At 50.7% G+C, this 17,435-nt stretch overlaps 3 protein-coding genes across 4 annotated transcripts in view; all 3 read right to left on the minus strand.

The window, feature by feature from the left end:
• Positions 1–6,282, minus strand: part of CABIN1 (calcineurin binding protein 1) — a 123,959-nt gene extending 117,677 nt beyond the window's left edge. For both annotated transcript variants that reach the window (XM_037158721.2, XM_037158720.2), the window contains exon 1: positions 5,854–6,282. The gene's annotated coding sequence lies outside the window, so the exon portion shown is untranslated. The remainder of the gene's footprint in view (positions 1–5,853) is intronic.
• A 2,519-nt stretch (positions 6,283–8,801) lies between these two features.
• On the minus strand, positions 8,802–10,155 carry DDT (D-dopachrome tautomerase). The gene is made up of 3 exons (XM_037158769.2): positions 9,985–10,155; positions 9,458–9,633; positions 8,802–9,059 (listed from the first exon to the last, which is right to left on the minus strand). Exons 1-3 carry the CDS (start codon positions 10,090–10,092, stop codon positions 8,987–8,989), a joined length of 357 nt encoding a protein of 118 aa, XP_037014664.2. The 5' UTR covers positions 10,093–10,155; the 3' UTR covers positions 8,802–8,986.
• A 1,552-nt stretch (positions 10,156–11,707) lies between these two features.
• On the minus strand, positions 11,708–15,714 carry LOC119059193 (glutathione S-transferase theta-3-like). The gene is made up of 5 exons (XM_037158768.2): positions 15,471–15,714; positions 14,739–14,826; positions 14,038–14,188; positions 12,434–12,610; positions 11,708–12,122 (listed from the first exon to the last, which is right to left on the minus strand). Exons 1-5 carry the CDS (start codon positions 15,580–15,582, stop codon positions 11,928–11,930), a joined length of 723 nt encoding a protein of 240 aa, XP_037014663.2. The 5' UTR covers positions 15,583–15,714; the 3' UTR covers positions 11,708–11,927.
• Positions 15,715–17,435: the final 1,721 nt, after the last annotated feature.

Consider the following 17,435-nt stretch of genomic DNA (forward strand, 5'->3'; position numbering starts at 1 on the left):
GCCCAGGCAGGGAGAGCGGGGCGGAGGACGAGCCAGAGCCAACCAGGGGCTGAGAGCGGGGGCGGGAGTGGAAGGCAGGGGGGTGCTGTGCCAGGGCATTGGAACTTCATTCCACAGGCAACAGGGGAGCCATCGTGCATTTTCAGGGGAACAAAACTTTATAAATATAAAGGGAAACAAATTAGAGGTCGGCAGACCAGTCTGAAGTCTGCAAAAAGGACAGGACTGGTGGAGAAGTCAGAACCTCATACACTGCCGATGGGAGTGTAAAGTGGTGCAGCGCCGTGGGGATTGGTCTGGTGGTTCCTCAAAACGTCAGACACAGAAATTCCGCTGCTAGGGAGCCACTCCAGAGATAAAAACCTGTGTCCGCACTAAAACTTGTTCACCAGTGTTCACAGCAGCATTATTCATAGCAGCTTAACAGTGGAAAATACCCAAATGTCTCTCAAACGGTGAGTGGATAAATAAAAGGTAGTATGCCCATACAATGGGTTATTATTCAGACTAAGGTACTGACCGATACACACCACAGTATGGATGAACCTGGACAACCGCATGCTAAATGAAAGAAGCCGTGGCAAAAGCCGTGTACTGTCTGATTCCATGGACATGAAATGTCCAGAACAGGCAAACAGAATGCAGACGGTGTGGCTGGGGGAGAAGGGCAAATGGGAGTGTCTACTAATGGGTAGGGTTTTCTTTCTGAAGTGATGAAAAGGTTCTAAAATTGACTGTGGTAGTGGTCACACAGTGCTGTGAGTACACTAAAAACCACACCTTACATAGGGGAACTGTATGGCATGTAAACTGTCTCAGTAAAGCTGTTACTAAACAGAGATGCTGGGACCCTGAAGGGAGCGGTGGCAACAGGGAGGAAGGGGACGCATTCCAGGGGGCAGACTCACCATAGTGGAAACTGGGGGGGGGGGGGGGGGCTGGCGGGAGCAGTGGTGGCTCTGACCTGAGGAGCGGGATGGGAGAGGACACCACTGAACAAGCCAGGGAGGGCAGGCGAAGAAGCTAGGAAAAGTCCCATCTAGAAGACCCTGGAAGGACCCCGTGGGCAGCAGGAACGAGCCTCAGCAGACAGACTGACCCCAACACATGCTCCACCTCCATCAAATGAGGTGTCCACTGCCATCGCCAGCAGTGCCTGTAGCAATGACCTCTTGTACCTCTTGGGGCCTCTGCAATGGGCCCCAAGTTCTGCAAAGGTCTTACTAGGACAGAAGTACAAACTTTTTCACAGATCCAGACTAAAACTTTCCTAGGCTGATATTTATTTTACCTCCTGGTTCTACATTTAGAAAAAAGAAGGCTGCAAGGCTGCTGCTTAAGTCTGAAAATGCTGCTTCCCCATAAACTATGCTATGCACACAGTGAGCGCAATGCAATATGGAAGAACTAATAAGATAAAAGCAGAAGCTACAGCATTAAAACCCTGCATCTAGCCCTGGCTGGTGTGGTTGAGGGGGTTGAGTGCTGGCCTGCGAACCCAAGGGGCACCAGTTTGGTTCCCAGTCGGAGCACATGCCTGAGTTGCAGGCCAGGTCCCAGGCTGGGGATGTGCAAGCAGCAACCTATCAATGTGTCTCTCCCTCTCTTTCTGCCTCCCTTCCCCTCTCTCTAAAAAATAAAATCTTAAAAAAAAAAAAAAAAAAAACCCTGCATCTAGCTAGAGAGAGAGAGGGAGAAAGACCAAGCGCTGACAGGAACCTTGTGCATTGCTGCTGTGGGAAACAATACGGAGGTTCCTCAAAAAATTAAACTTAAAGGCCCTGAGCGGATAGCCTAGTTGGTTAGAGTGTCATCCTGAGGCATCAAGGCTGCAGGTTCGATCCCTGGTCAGGACACATATAAGAATCAACCAATGAATGCATCAGTACGTGGAAAAACAAATCGATGTTTCTCTTTCTGTCTCGCTCCAAAATCAATAAGCTTTTAAAAAATAAACAAAAAGTTACCATATGACCCAACAATTACACTTCCCTGATGCAGCCAAAAGAACTGAAAGCAGAATCTCAAAGCTATTTGTGCACCCATGCATGCTCTTGGCAGCACTATTCACAACAGTCAAAAAGTAGAAGCAACCCAAGTGTCCGTGGAGGGATAAAAGGATAAACAAACTGTGCTATATCCATACACAGGAATATTACTCAGACTTGAAAAGGAAGGGCATTCCGACACAACATGGATGAAACTTACGTCATGCTAAGTGAAATAAGCCATTCAGGAAAGGATGAATGTTGTACGGTTCCAGTCATATGAGGTACTTAGAACAGCAAGTTTGTAAAGGCAGGAAATGGAATGGTGGCTGCCAGGGGCTGGGGGAGGGGAGCAGGGGGCAGAGAGCAGCTATTTAACAGGGACGGAGTTTCAGTTTGGGGAGATGAACAGGTTTCGGAGACGGACAGTGGTGATGGCTGGCTGCTCAGCAACATAATGTACTTAATGCCACAGAACTGCACACTTAAAAATGGTTAAAATGGGCCCTGGCTGGTGTAGCTCAGTGGATTGAGTGTGGGCCTGCGAACCAGAGGATCACGGTTCGATTCCCAGTCAGGGCCCATGCCTGGGTTGCGGACCAGTTCCCAGCAGGGGACACATGAGAGGCAACCATACATTGATGTTTCTCTCCCTCTCTCCTTCCCTTCCCCTCTAAAAATAAACAATAAAATAAAATCTTTAAAAAAAAAGTTAAAAAAACGGTTAAAATGGTAAATTTTATGTTGCATATATTTTACCACAACCTTTTAAAACTTTCATGTAGCGAATTAATAAAATAAAAGAGTTTCCAGTAGGGATGAAAGCTGCATGTGTGTTCCAGGTACAAAATGCTATTCCCCATAAAGTCTCGGCCTCACTCTGATCATCCCCAGAGGCCAATGGCTCCTGGTGCAGACAGCAGCTTGAGTCACTTTCTGGTGACTCTGAGCAGAGCCCTCGGACCCGGGGGCCCAGAAAACACTATGCAAAGATTTTAGAAGAAGTGAGGGGAGCTTGTCAAGCCACCACTCCACAATCACTGTCTTAGTTCCCCCACTGGGTCTGCCCACTGAGCCCTACCAGACAGGCCTCTGACCCCAATCTCCAGGGTCTCCAGCACTCAGCATGTACCCAAATTTCCACCTTCACTTACAGAGCAGGCACTCACTAAGTACCTTTTGGTTGATTTTTTTTTTTTCCACAATTCTGTTATTCCAAAATCTGCTCTTCCTACATCTGGGGTGTAAGAGGTAAAAATAGAAAGGGCACTGGGTTTGGAATGGGAAGCTTTCAGAGTGTGGCCAGGCTCTGCCTCATGATGCCTGAGTCCCTGACCCTTTGCTGGCCTCAGTTTCCCTGTGTATAATAAAATGATGTCAACAGCCCGAAGGGACTGGGAACTCCTCTGAACAGAGAACAACAAATTCAGTGGGATTCCCCATGGCAAGTCTACAAAGTATGGACCCTCAGGAGGTTCTTGACAAGCTGCAGCTGCATGAAGCCCGTCACCCCAATCTCTGCCCCCGCTACCCTACAGAGACCAGCAGTTCTTCCGAGAAGGAATAGAAAATACAGGAGAGGAGGCAGAGGGTGGCACTCCTCCTGAGCCACAGGCCTCTCAACCCACTCTCCATTGGACTCCAGGTCTCAGCAAGTCTTACCAAATGCCATCTGGTAAGGAGGGCCCAGGGACAGCTGAGAAATGCGGTCTCTGCATGGCAGTGATGGGAGAGCACCAATACAGCCACCACCCCCAGGGTCCGCCTACTCCCTCAAGAGGAGAGCTCCCCTGCCTCCTGACTCAGTAGCACCTTGCATGAAGGCACCCAACAACCACTGGGTCTGCGCTAGGTGCCCGTGCCTTCCCCTAGAGCTTCTATGTACCCCCAGCACCAGAGTGGGTGTGGGTCCAGTCTCAGAGCTCACAGGAGATACGCCCTCAGGACACGCTGAATAAATAAATGACCAGGCAAGTCAGAGGAAAAAAGAAAACAGTGAGCTCCAAGTCAGCAGAAGGGTTTCCAGCCCTACAGGCTGCCCAAGTCCCTGCCCAGCCCCACCAAGGAGGCACCTGAGCTGCTCAAAGCCGCAGCTCCCAGAGCCTGTGATGACCTAGGTCTGCACACCTTCAAGAAGCCCACAATACAGAAGAGAAAACAGAACTTTCAAGCTTCCTAATTAAGTGAAATAAGCCAATCACAAAAGAGCAACAGTATATGATTCCATGAATCATATGGAATCATCAGAATATTTTCATATACTGATTCCAACAGTATATGAAATATCTACTAAAATAGGCAAATTCATAGAGACAAAAAGTATGGTGGCTGCCACGGGCTGGGAGAGGGAAGAATGGGCATTGTTTACTGGGGACAGAGTTCCAGTTTGGGACGGTAAAAAAAAGTTCTGGAGACGGAGGGTGGTGACAGTTGCACAACAATGTGGATGTACTTAGTGCCACGAGACTATACACTTAAAAAATAGTTAAAATGGTACATTTCATGCAATGTGCACTTTACCACGATAAAAATAAAATCTTAGGGCAGGAAAACAAAAATCTAATAATAGAAAAATGGGGAAAATAGCCCTGGCTGGTGTGGCTCAGTGGATTGAGTGTGGGCCTGCAAACCAAAGGATAGCTGGTTCGATTCCCCATCAAGGCACATGCCTAGGTTATGAGCCAGGTCCCCAGTAGGGGGTGCATGAGAGGCAACCACACTTTGATGTTTCTCTCCCTCTCTCCCTCCCTTCCCTTTTCTCTAAAAATAAATAAATAAATAAATAAAACCTTTAAAAAAAAAAAGGGAAAATCTATGAACTGACAACTCACCAAAAAAGACACAACTGACTCTCAAACTTTTGAAAATAAGTTCACACTTACACATAATTAGAAAAATAAAAATCCTAACAATACTTTACACACTATTTCTCACCTACCACACCAGCAAAATGAAAGTATTATAACAGCACGCGGTTCTCATACATTGTTGGTGGGAATGCAACGTGGTACAATTCATCTGCTGGGGAATTGGACAAAATTACAAATGCAGCTAAAGTGCCTTTCAACTCAGCAACTACACGTCTAGGAATCTGCCCTGAAGATGGACCTCCAACAATATGAAAATATATACCCGCAGGGTTATTCATTGCAGCACTGTTTGTAATAGCAAAACACTGAAAACCACCTAAATGGCCACAGATAGGTGAGTGGATGTATAAACTCTGGGACATCCACACAATGAACTAATGTGCTAGTGTAAAAATTAATGTGTGCATGCTTACAGCAGCATTATTCATAATAACCAATAAGTGGAAATAAGCCAAATGTCCACCAACAGATGAATGGGTAAGTAAAATGTGGTATATCCAAACAATGGAATATTATTCAGCGATAAAAAATAATGAATTATTGACGACCTGAAATAGATGAACTATGAAAACATAGTAAGTCACAGACGACATACTGTATGATCCCATTTATATGAAACGTTCAGAATTATTATATTTTTATATTTGCAACAAAAGTTTGCCGACCTCAAACAAAACCACTCTCAGGATATTTTAGTTCTAACGAGTTATATGTCACACAGAAGGAACCCTAGCTGCTCGGAATCCCACCATCTCACAGTTACAACCTGTAATAACCCTGGCCCCCAAAGAATTAAGGGGCTCCCAAAGATGAACTTACCTGCGAGCATCAGTAAGTTCATCTTACCCCCGTCTGCCTCCTCCGGGGAGGCAGTGAGGTCAAAATTTTCAGCGTGGAGTCGGGCTGACCCACTGGTTAGCTGGGGGTCTTTGAGCAACTCACTTCACCCCTTGGCCTCAGTTTCCACCCCTGTAAACGGCAATAATATCACTCACCTCGTGAGGCTGTAGTGAAGGTGAAGTGAAAGGACGCCAGTCAAGGGTTAGCGCCGGGCTTTGCACCCAGCAGACGCCGAATCAATGGTGGCTCCTTGCTGTTGTCACTGTGAACCATTCCCGAGGCCGAACCCCATCCTAGACACCCCAGGACCAAGGCAAGAGCTGTGAAACGGTGCGAGGAGCAGCCAGGAAGCCCGGCCGCGTCGCTTCCACTCTCCGGCCTCTGTTTCCCCAACTGTGGCACTGGGGCTGCTGCGGAGCCCCCTCCGTCCGCACGGGCTCCGACCCCGCGCCGGCCACCACTCAGCCTCCCGCCCTTGACTCAGCAGAGCGCGCGCCCCACTCCTGCAGCTGCCCCTAAACCCACTGCCCAGGAATTCACCAGGCGTCTCCAAGGCAACTGCCTGTCTGCCCGGACCCCCGCGCCCGCCGGCTGCGCGCTTGACAACAAGACGCTCCCCTATTGGCTCTAGAGCCGGCTCCGTCAGCCAATCAAGGAGGGTGCATGCCTCGCCTACCGCCGGGTGCCTTAAACCCTACAGACCATCTCAGGAGCCAGTGAGAACTTGGTGGTGACGGGTCGCAGCCTTGGATTTAGTCCCCTCGGTTTGGAGGCTTGGAGCGCGAGCTCACGGTCGGACTCTTGGCTCCACCACTTATAATATTTGGGAAGCTTGGAGCTCGGCGCCTAACCCGAGCGGTACCCAATGACGGGAGGTGTTATTGTTAACTATCTGGGGCAGGTGCTCTGAAGACAATGGAAATTTGGGGGACGCTTAAGAGGGTACTAGACATGGAACAGCGTTCTCCTTCATATTACTTGTACTTCATCTCTTCTGAGGTTTGGAAGACCCCCCGCACACACACACCGCCCCGCAAATACAGGTACAATCAACTATTGAAACAGAAGGAAAAAGGGAAAAAAAGAAAAGAAGAAACCAAGACTTGGTAAATGAACAGCCAGGGAGGGAGTGACAGAATTTCAGAGCCCAAAAGAGGATACAGTTTGGAAGAATTTCTCACAAGGCCTCAGGCTGAGAGAGATTACTCTCAGGAGCTAATCGGTTTAGGGAAGGACTTCACTGGTTGAAATGCATAGCTACCAGAGGTCCAGCAAGAATGATTTAAATAGGAGTGAATGTTACGGCTATCTCTTTGATCTTAAAGACAGTTAAATCATTAAGAATTCAACAGCCAATTCAAAACACTTTACTGATATGCCAGGAGTTACAAAAATAATTGTGTCACCAGCGTTGATTTTGAGAGGGGACTAAATCCAAGGCTCCGACCCGTCACCACCAAGCTCTCACTGGCTCCTGAGATGGTCTGTAGGGTTTAAAGCACCTGGCGGTAGGCGAGGCATGCACCCTCCTTGAGAGTAGGTATATAGCCTTGGGAGAGAGGCAGTGAACAGAAGCATACAGATGAGTTTCAGAGTTTCAACGGATAACATGCAAATTTGGATGTAGCTCCCACCCTCAAGTTATACATTGCAAGATGCTCTGGAGTGAAAGTTGAAAACAGATGGGAAAGGTGGCCCAAGCACCAGGAAGCTGTGTGGCAAGGGTTTGGAAGTTAGAAAGAGTGAAGCCAAGCAGGAGCCTCCGGCAGCAGAGTATTACCAGGGGGTAAAGTTCACGGTTAGGAGACAATGCAGAGTATCACCAGGGGGTAAAGTTCACAGTTAGGAGATAATGCAGAGTATTACCAGGGGGTAAAGTTCACAGTTAGGAGATAATGCAGAGTATTACCAGGGGGTAAAGTTAACAGTTAGGAGATAATGCAGAGTATCACCAGGGGGTAAAGTTCACAGTAAAGAGATAATGCGGGAGCCAGGCAAAGGGCACGTCCCTACAGCAAACAGAGGGCGTCACTCCCACTAGAGCAGTAATAAAAGATTTAAGGTGGAGAGACCAGATAGGTGGTTCTTGCCTGGCCCTGGATCCCTCCTTGGGCACTTCACCCATTCATTCACATTCAACCCACATTCCCTGAACCCCTCTGGGAAGCAATACACCTGTGTTGACAGAAGGAATGAGTACAGAAATGGGACAGGTTGCCAGGGGAAGGAACTACAAGCTCTAGCTTTCAGTGAGAGTCCTCAGCGGTGGTCTGGTCCAAACACAGCAAGCGTTCCATTGGAAACTTGACTATATTAAGACTGAACATCTCAGGCTGGTTTGCTGATTAAGATGATCTGGTATAAGGGACTCATGATTATCTGATAACATTTTCTTATATTTAACGTGGTGAGGATTACCAGAGATTTACATTTGTTAAAAAAATTCTACTTTTCGATTGCAAGATTCAGCTTGACAAGTATAAACATTGTATTTAAAAGAAAAATATAGTAAATAAAAATTTAAGAAAAAAAAAAGACTGAACATCTCAATGATCAAACTTTTACCTGTACCAGGAAACAGTGCCCACACTGTGTTTATCCTCTAAAATGTGAAAGCATGATAAGGTATTGAGTGAAAGTGGGGAAGATCCCATTCATTCAGTTTCTAACTACAGACACTGCCTTTCCAGGTTTGCCTTTCTGGGACATGGTGCACAGCTAGAGAATTCTCAGCAAGACTCACAGGAGTAGATGGGAGTTTGGGAATGCCCAGAGAGGCCCAGCCTGCCTGGCTCCCCTGCTGGACACAGCAGTCTGTGGCAGGGAACTACCTAGGCCAGCCCAGGATGAGTACAGGAATATCTGGTCAACAGAGTCAGCAGGAAGGCCCAGGCTGTCAGCCCCTCCATGGGCATGGAGAACAGGGCCTCCAGGCTGAAACTTTGGCATCTTCCAATTTAAGCAGCCTACATACCATACATGAAACAGCAACCCTGAAGACAGGAACCATCCCACCTCCCAGGTTTCCTAAGGTTCCTTTGTCATAAAGCAACCCCACTGCCCGGTGTGGACCAGAATGCCTTGGTGGGGTAAAGAAGTCATATTTGAAAGACAAAGCTCTCTTCATTTATTTGGCATGAGAATGGGGAAGAAGAGGATTGTGAGGTCACAGTCATGTCTGCATACGGGGCTGCCAGAAGCTCGTATCCACCAGGCCTTCACTCTACCAGGAGACCTCTCTGGAAGAGGTGACCAGCTCACAGATGCCCTGGATGAACTCCGTGCTGATCACAGAAAAGTCACGACCGTCCCCTTCTTGCCAATCTGCCAGGGCTCCAAGGGAAAAAAGCGGATAACTATCCTTCAGGGGACAGAAAAAAGATGTCATCAGCTACTTGGCCAACACCTCATATTCCAAGACCCCTAGCCAGGCATCCCAGGCCAGCCTGCCTTAGCCCACCAGGTATTTCGCAAGCCTGCTTCCCCCATTACTGTTCTCCCTCCAGCAAGGCAGTGGGCATGTCAGAGGTGGGATGGTGGCTGACATCAGCGTGGCCCACCCAGGGCTACACTCACAGAACTTCATTCAATTCTGCTAGCACTCTACAAGGTGAACCCAACACCAGGGGGCCCAAGGACACCAGAACCTTTCGGGGGCAAGGTGAGGAATTTACTTTTCCCCCCAACCTCAGGAGGAGCCCTGACATGCCTCCAGTCCCGCAACAGACCCACGAGTGTCCTCTCCCTGCCCCTACGCACCGGTCCTGGCCCAGTGACAGCTCCTTGGTGAGGAACTCGAAGAAACGGGAGCTGTGGCCGCGGTTCTCCTCGGCTGTGCCCACCACACCAATGGAGGAGACTACCAGCTGCGCGCAGGGCTCGGCCGAGCCCTCCACCACCATGGCCAGGCCGGGCCGCACCGTCACATTCACGCGCTGCGGGGGACACGAAAGTTTCACCTGAAGCTGGCACAAGCCAGGCCGGCGCTCAGGACCAAGGAGCGCGGGATCGGAGACGCGCTAGCCCCGCGAAATCAAGGTTAGGGCTATGGGCCGGGGTCCTTGGAGATCACTTCAGAGTCATGGTTGGGGAAGGCAACACTGAGAAAACATACGGGGGGGGGGAGGGGGCGGGCGGGCGCGAGGTCAAGGAGAGAGAGAAGTCAGAGCTTGGTGAGTGGGAGGAGGAGTTGGTTGGGATCACTTTTGGGAAATCGAGGTGTGGACAGAGCCCGACCCCTGGTCCATCACCCTCATCCAGCCCCGTGCTCCCCAGCCCACGCTCACGTTCTCGGGTTTGCCCAGGATGGCGGCGGCGGCTGCGCAGAGTCGCTTCTCCAGCCCGGCAGGCACGCGGCCAGCAGGCAAATTTGTGTCCAACTCCACAGACGGCATATCGGGAGGGAAGGCGCGCGACGTGCGGGGCGAAGAAAACTGCACAGCGGAGCTCCGAGTTCCGTAGCCCCTAGGGGCGGGGTGCCACGGAAACCGGGCTACTCATTGGCTTTGCAGGTACACCGTAGCTCCGGATTGGCTGCCTGGGTTGCAACCCCGGCCTTGGCTGACAACCTTTTGTGGCCCAGATTTCCGGAAGTCCTGTGGCCCGGCCCCACCGTGCGCCAGCCTGGTTCGGCTCCAGTACTTTGGCTTTCCACAGCTGCGGTTTTCTGCTGTTGGTGCCATTTAGACGGAGGTCTGAACACCCTTAAACATGCACATACCTATACGGACCTTCCCTAGGTCTGACCCTAACGCTGCATCGTCAGAGAAATTTTTTTGAGTTGCCACCACCTCAGGCAACTTCACATTCAATGAGAATCTGCGCTTCTCTTGATCAGGAGACAAAGTGACATGCGCGGGGGACCCGTGGGGCCAGGCAGAGATGCTAGGGATCACTGAAATCCTGCCTGGCCCAAACGTCTACTTTTTGTGTCCTCTTGCGCCTGTAGCAACTTTGCCGCAAAGTGAGGAGCTGTCCATCAGGGCGTGGGAGTCAGGACCCAGTAGACTTGCCGACAATGTTTATGGTAACATTTTTATAGGCAAAACAAAAGGTGTTATTTGTTTTTTATTTTTACAAAACATGTTATTTAAAACATGGAACTCTGTTGTGGCTAAGCATGGTATTATCAGTGTTTCGAAGTTATTGGAATTATAAATGAAAATGTCATTGAAACCGTGTGGGTATATATTTATAATTTCCATCACACATCTAAAATTCTATGTGTGCATATTAAAGGAGACTCCATGGGAAAGCAGGTGGGCTAAGAGGCTGTCTCTTCATGGCCCTGTCCCATTAGCAACAGCTTAGATGGTCAAAGACTCTGGAACACAGGACAGGTGGGTTGTGAGTAGAGTCAAGTGGTAAGTCTGGAACCCAGAGTGGGGCGTGGAGAAGACTGTGGCTGGGGCTGAAAGTAGGCCTGAGAGCAAGACCTCTCAGCAGCACTCGAAGGGCCAGGAAATAACCCGGGACTTCCCTCCCTTCAAGGAGGTTCACGCACTACCCTGTGCTCCCCTGTGGGAGACCCAGAGACCCAGGAGAGAGGCCACTCCTGACTCAGACATCTCTTCCCAGGATAAACACCCATCTGTGACATGTGCTAAAGCCCACAGGGCATGGAACCAATTTCCTGCCAGGACAGAGGGAAGCAAGCACTGGGGCCGAAGAGCCCAGAAGGGTCACCTGAACTAGCTTGGGGCTGGGGAGGTCAAGGACACCTTGCCAAAAATGGCATGGTAACAAGTGCCCAAAGATTGGGGTAGGGGGTACCAGACAAAAAAGGTAAGGATGGGTTCTGTAAGCAGAGGAATGGGCATGAGCCAAGGCCAGGAAACTGAGGCGGGAGTTGCAAGAATGGCTGGAAAATGATGAGTCTCTGTGTAAAACCAGAAGGGGGGCAGCCTGGAGGCAAAGTTCGATGAGCTGACCTGTACTGTATATTATATGACCTTGACCTGTACTGCCTCAGGGCAGTGAGGTGCCAAGGAAAGTTTCCAACAGAGGAAGGAAAGGGTCAAACATGTATTTATTAAAGTTCTTTCCAGAAATTACATGAGAGCAGAGTGGAAGGGGCAAAAGTGAAATAAGGAGCTAGACCAAAGAAGGAACCGGAGGGACCTGGGGTCGAGAGACCGTGCGGGGCATCTTGCTCATGGCTAAGGAGAGACGCAGCTCCATCTCTTTATTTTGACAGGTCTCCAACGTTGGCTGCAAGGCGCGTCCCTGCTCAGTGCATCAAACTCTGCACCAAAGGCTTCAGCTTCTCTTTCACGACAGGGTCTGCTGGAGGCAGGTCCTTAGCCTTCAAGATAGTTTTGTGGGCCTCCTGGAAGAGGTCCTGACCCACCGCGGCCTCCACACGCTGGCGCCAGGCAGCCAGCTTTGGTCGGTTTTTGAAGACATGGCAGCCAGCACTGACGGGCTATGGGAAGAGGGAGGGAATCGGGTAGAGGGGGCTGGGTATGGTGAACACATGACCTGGTTTAGGGATCCGCTAGGTGGATTTTCCCTCCTCTGCCCCATGTGTGATAGGCTAGGGGTCCTCTCCCCAGAGATACTGAGAAGCTCCTTAATATCCCTACGGTGTGGGGCTTTAAAGTCCCATTTTACAGATGAGGACACTGAGGCACAGAAGAAGTAGCTCACCCAAGGTTCCACAGCCACGAAGGGCAACATGAGTTAGTTGCCCACGCTGGCTCCCTCCCAGGACACCCATTCCCCAGTGGCACTCACATGCATCAGCTCTGTGATGGCCACCAAGTCAGCCACCGAGATGTGGGGCCCAGCAAGGAAGTCTTTATCCTTTAGGAACTTGTCCTCAAGCAGCTGCAGGCATTTGTCCAGCTCAGCCAGAGTAGATGCCAATGTCTCGGGGGGCACCGGTTCACCCAGGAACATAGGAAACATCATCTGGTGGGTGGGCAGGCAGGAGAGGGCTGAGGTTCTGCCCAAAGACCAGCTTGGATTCTGTTCTCATCTAATTTATCACCAGTCCTTCGGATTTTTCCTTCCCACCCACATCCACCACCTGCCTGGGCCTCATCTCCTACTCAAACAGGGACAAGCTCCTCCTCTCCCCGGTCCTCACACAGAGCAGCCAGGGGATCCCTCTGCAACCTCAGGATGCCCGTATCTCTTCCCTGCAAAAGGCCGTCTGCGCTCCCGCTGCCCTCACAACAACGGCCTCACCACCAGGCCCTCTCTTGAGTTTGACTGAAGTTAAATGTTTTCACCCATTTATTAACCATTTCTCTGTCCTTCCATTAAATCCCTGCTAGCTTCCTTTGCCCATTTTCCCTCCTGTGCCTTCATGTGATAGATGTCTAAGAGCATCTTAAATGTTAAGAATGTTACTTCTTGCCCTGACCAGTGTGGCTCAGTTGGTAGGGCGTCATTCCGCAAAGTGAAAGGTTGCCAGTTTGATTCCCAGTCAGGGCACATGCTTGGGTGGTTGGTTCCATCCCCGGACAGGCACATATGAGAGGCTACTGATGGATAGTTCTCTCTCACATTGATGTTTCTCTCCCTTCCCTCTCCCTCTCTTTCCCTCTCTCTAAATATAATAAAATCTTTTTTTTTTAATGTTACTTTTTTCTAACATACCTTTGCCAAGATCTTTCCCAGTTTTTTGCTTATTTTAAATTTAATCCTTTTTGTCCTTTCACAAAATTTCCTTGTATGTGTAAAGTCAATTAGGCTTTTCTTCCTTTTTAAGATTATATTTATTTTATTCTTAGAAAGAGGGGAAGGGAAGGATAGTGGGTGAGCAACATCAATGTGTGGTTGCCTCTTGCACGCCCCCTACTGGGGACCTGCCTGCAACTCAGACATGTGCACTGACTGGTAATCAAACCTGCAACCCTTTGCTTCTCAGGCCCGTGCTCAATCCACTGAGTTATACCAGCCAGGGCTAGGCTTTTCTTTAAGTCTTCTGCTGTTCTTAGGCTTAGATATCCTTGCACATCCAGAAACCAGATCAAATTTATTGAAATGTCTCTTCATTTCTCTTGGTTTCACTTTTCACATAACACCTCTCTGTCTGGAAAGTATGTGTGTGGCAAAGCAAGGATTTGACTTTTTTTCTTTTCTCTTCCAAAAGACAATATTTCCAGGCAGTAAAGGGGCAGAGGGTTAATTTCCAGCAGCTCAGAAATTAAGGCACATTGGGTAGTCACTCCCTGACTCGGCCTCAGTTTCCCCTCAGAAAAACTAGCTAATTAGAGTCTCTGGCATTCTAGAGTTCAGTGTTCTAAGGCCTTCAGTCCAAATAATGTTTTCAATGGAAAGCACTGTCCCCTGAGCATCCTGAGAGGGGTCCCTGCCCCCCCCCAGCTCACCTTCTGCCACATGGCCCGGGTGCAGGCATTCCGCAGACCCGTGTGCTGCCACGCCAGGTACTCGTCCACCCTGGCACGGGCCTGCAGGTCCTGGGGGTACCAGTGGTCGGGGGTCTCATACTTTCGGCTAAGATACAGCAGGATGGCCACACTGGGAGGCACAGCGGGGATGAGGGAGACATCCCAGTCACTTTTCTGCTACCCCACAGGGGCCAGACCCTGCTCCTGGCATGTGTTTCCCCAACTCCTGTGGGTGGCATATTTCACTATCTGCATGGTGCAGAATAGGAATGTGAGGCTCAGAGAGGTTAGGTGACTTCTCAGGGTCACACAGCTCTACCCTGAGTCATCCTATCTATCACCTGAACTGAGGGCACCAAGTGAAATGGGATTTCAGAAGGGGGGCACTCAGAGAAAACTTCCACAAAAAAGGGGCACCAGCATGGGTCCTAAAGGCTGAGAACAACTCCAGTTCCACTCCCCAATACATGCAAAGCATCAACATGACAGAAACAACACCAGATCCCCCTCCCGGCCCTGGCACCTCTGCCCACAGCAAGCCACCCTCCACCCTGGGGCTGGCACAGTGGCTCAGGGTACATAAGCCATGAGCCAAGCCATCAACAGTGTACACAGGGCTAGCTGGCTGCCCCCCCACACACACACACACAGGGCAATGCAGCCTCCCAGGGACCCATTACCTCTCAGCCAAGGTGAAGTTCCCATCCTTCAAGGCTGGCACCTTCCTCAGGGGGTTCACCTGGGCAAAGGCATCGCTGAACTGCTGGCCTGTGGGACAGACCAGAGAGGCAGTAGGGGAAACCCTGAGACAGAGGTCTCTGCCCAACCCCATCCAGCATCCAGGAAGTTTCTGAGGCCCCTATCCAGGTGGGGCCCTAGGGAAGAGGAGGCCACCCCACTGATCACCAAATCACAGACCCTGACCCCACCAGAGGGCCACCATTCCTGTGTCGACCCCCCCCCCCCCCCCCGGAACCTGGGCCAAGTAGCCTCTTGTCTTGGGCTTGGGAGGACAGAAATTTCCTGAAGCAACAAGGCACATGCATGCAGCCATACAGATCCAGATGGACAGCCTTCTCCCAGAAGACGCAGAAACTCAGAAATGGGGAGTAGCAGTAGATGAGGGGGCAGTTTCATTGTTTTCTCCAAGGCCCGGTGTAGAGGTACTGGGGCACTCACCCCACTTCCCCATCCCCACCCCCAACTCTACTGATCTCTACCTGCGCTTAACCTATATTTTAAAGAATGTTTAGATTTCACTAGGTAAAGGTCGAGGCTCTTTGAAAATACCCAAATAATTGATGCTACGTTTCCGAGCCGGAGAGTCCGCACACGCAACCTGACCGTGAGGCCGCGCCGGCGGGCGAGAGTGCATCAGCACACTGGCGGCCCAGACCCCTAGCCAGGCCCACCTTTGAACAGTTCCACCGTGCGCAGCTCGAAGGGGATGCCGTTCTTCTTGGCGAAGATGTAGACAGCGCGGCAGGGCTGGGACCACAGGTCCAGGTAGAGCTCCAGACCCATGAAGAAGGAAGCAGATGGACTCAAGTGGGAGCGTGGGCAGACCTGGGGCAGATCCAGAAACGGAATGGCAGGCAAGAACCGCCCCGCCACCGGAGCCTATTACTCGCGCGCTGCCCCGAGCCTGGGTCCCGCAGCGTATTGGATAGCTCCAGGGAACTTTGGATAGCTCCCTGCCTATTGGATAGCTCCAGGGAACTTTGGATAGCTCCCTGCCTATTGGATAGCTCCAGGGAACTTTGGATAGCTCCCTGCCTATTGGATAGCTCCAGGGAACTTTGGACCAACCAGCGGCGCTCCCAATCTACCTCTTTCCCTCGGGGTCTGGGCCGAGACCCCAGTGGGGCCGCTTTCTCGCTGGGGAGGCATAAGGAGATCTACTAGCTAGTAGGGGAAAAGATCAGACTGAGCTGAGGTCTCAGGGCCAGGGCACACCCCTTCTCTGGACCTAAAATGTCTACCTTTGTCAAATGGGACAGGGGAAATGGCCATGGGAAACCGGAGACCAAGGGCGCTCCAGCACTGGTCTTCAGTGAATTTAGGCCACCTCCCCCACCCGGGAAGGAGGCCGAGTCGGAATCGCTGAGAACACTAGGGCAGAGGACAAAGGGAGGGTGGGGGGAAGCAGCCTCCCCTAGGCCTGGTGCCCGGTGCCCGGTGCCCAGTGCCCAGTGCCCAGTGGGTGGGGAGCTGGGAAGAGAGTTTGGACCTGCTCTCTGAAGAGGCCTAACCCACAATCCAGGAAAGAATTAGCTGTTCCTCCCCAATCTCTGGAGTTGTTAAATAACAGAGGTGAAGGGGGAGGGCAATATTTGACCCACCCAGGGACGCCAGGAACTGTTACATAACAAGCAGGGGCCAAGGTTTGTTATGTCCAGCACTAGAGGGAAGATGTCTCTCAGTGCCAGAGATTTGTGGAAAGGAAAGGTTTATTTAAAGCTATATAGACTTAAAGTAGTGACCCGATGTCCCCATTAAATATCAAAGTTCTTTTGAAGAGCCACAGTGGTTCCTTCTCCCCCTGCCCTAGTTTAGGGTACGGTACTAGGTACTCAGTTACCCCGGGGTAATGTACTAGTTACCGCGTTTGGGGTAACTCAGGAAAAGCAGTAGGCATCTGTGTTTCAGGTTGCCGGCACCATCAGCTGTGTCACCGTCCAGGCAGGATCTCTAATTAATACAAAGCCATGCGGCACCCTCTCATGGCCTACTGGCAAGATCTTTCACCCTTCTTCCAGGCAAAGTCTCTTCTGTTTCCCAGGCCATGTGACCAAAGGGAGCACCCCAAAGCCACATGGTCCTCTTCTACCAGGGCTGCAGGGGTCTGCACTCTGGCCAAAACCGCATGGTTCTTTCCTCCACTAGAACCTCCGGGGGGGGGGGGGGGTCGCCACTCTGTCAAAGAGTGGAGAGATTCTCTGCTAAAGCCACATGGTGGTTCCCCCTACTAAAGCTGCAGGGGTCCCCACTCTGCCAGAAGCGTGGCTCTCTCTCTTACATGGCTAAATAATATTAGTATATTATTCAGCTATTTAACATACCTATGCAGCCAGTTAAATGACCATGCCAGAGGTTAGCTGCAAAGCCTTTGCTGTACAAAACAGCTCTCAATGGCCCTGCTCCATTTGTCCTTTCCCCCAACTCACAGGGAAGGTGTGAGGACATCTTATACGTCTTTCTAATATTTCCTAGACACCCTGAGTTCTGGACCCCATTCCAAATCCCTTTTTGGGCCCCCCCTCTTGGCTGCACCTTGTTACAGAGTCACATCCATTACACTCCAGTTAATCCCTTCCTGGAAGCAAAAGCCCTGTGGGGCTCAGCTAGAGGCTTGCAGGGGGGGCCTAAAACTTACC

The sequence above is a fragment of the Artibeus jamaicensis genome, unplaced genomic scaffold, assembly GCF_021234435.1.
Source record: "Artibeus jamaicensis isolate MK-2021 breed Jamaican fruit bat unplaced genomic scaffold, CSHL_Jam_final contig_1128, whole genome shotgun sequence".
NCBI classification, from domain to species: domain Eukaryota; kingdom Metazoa; phylum Chordata; class Mammalia; order Chiroptera; family Phyllostomidae; genus Artibeus; species Artibeus jamaicensis.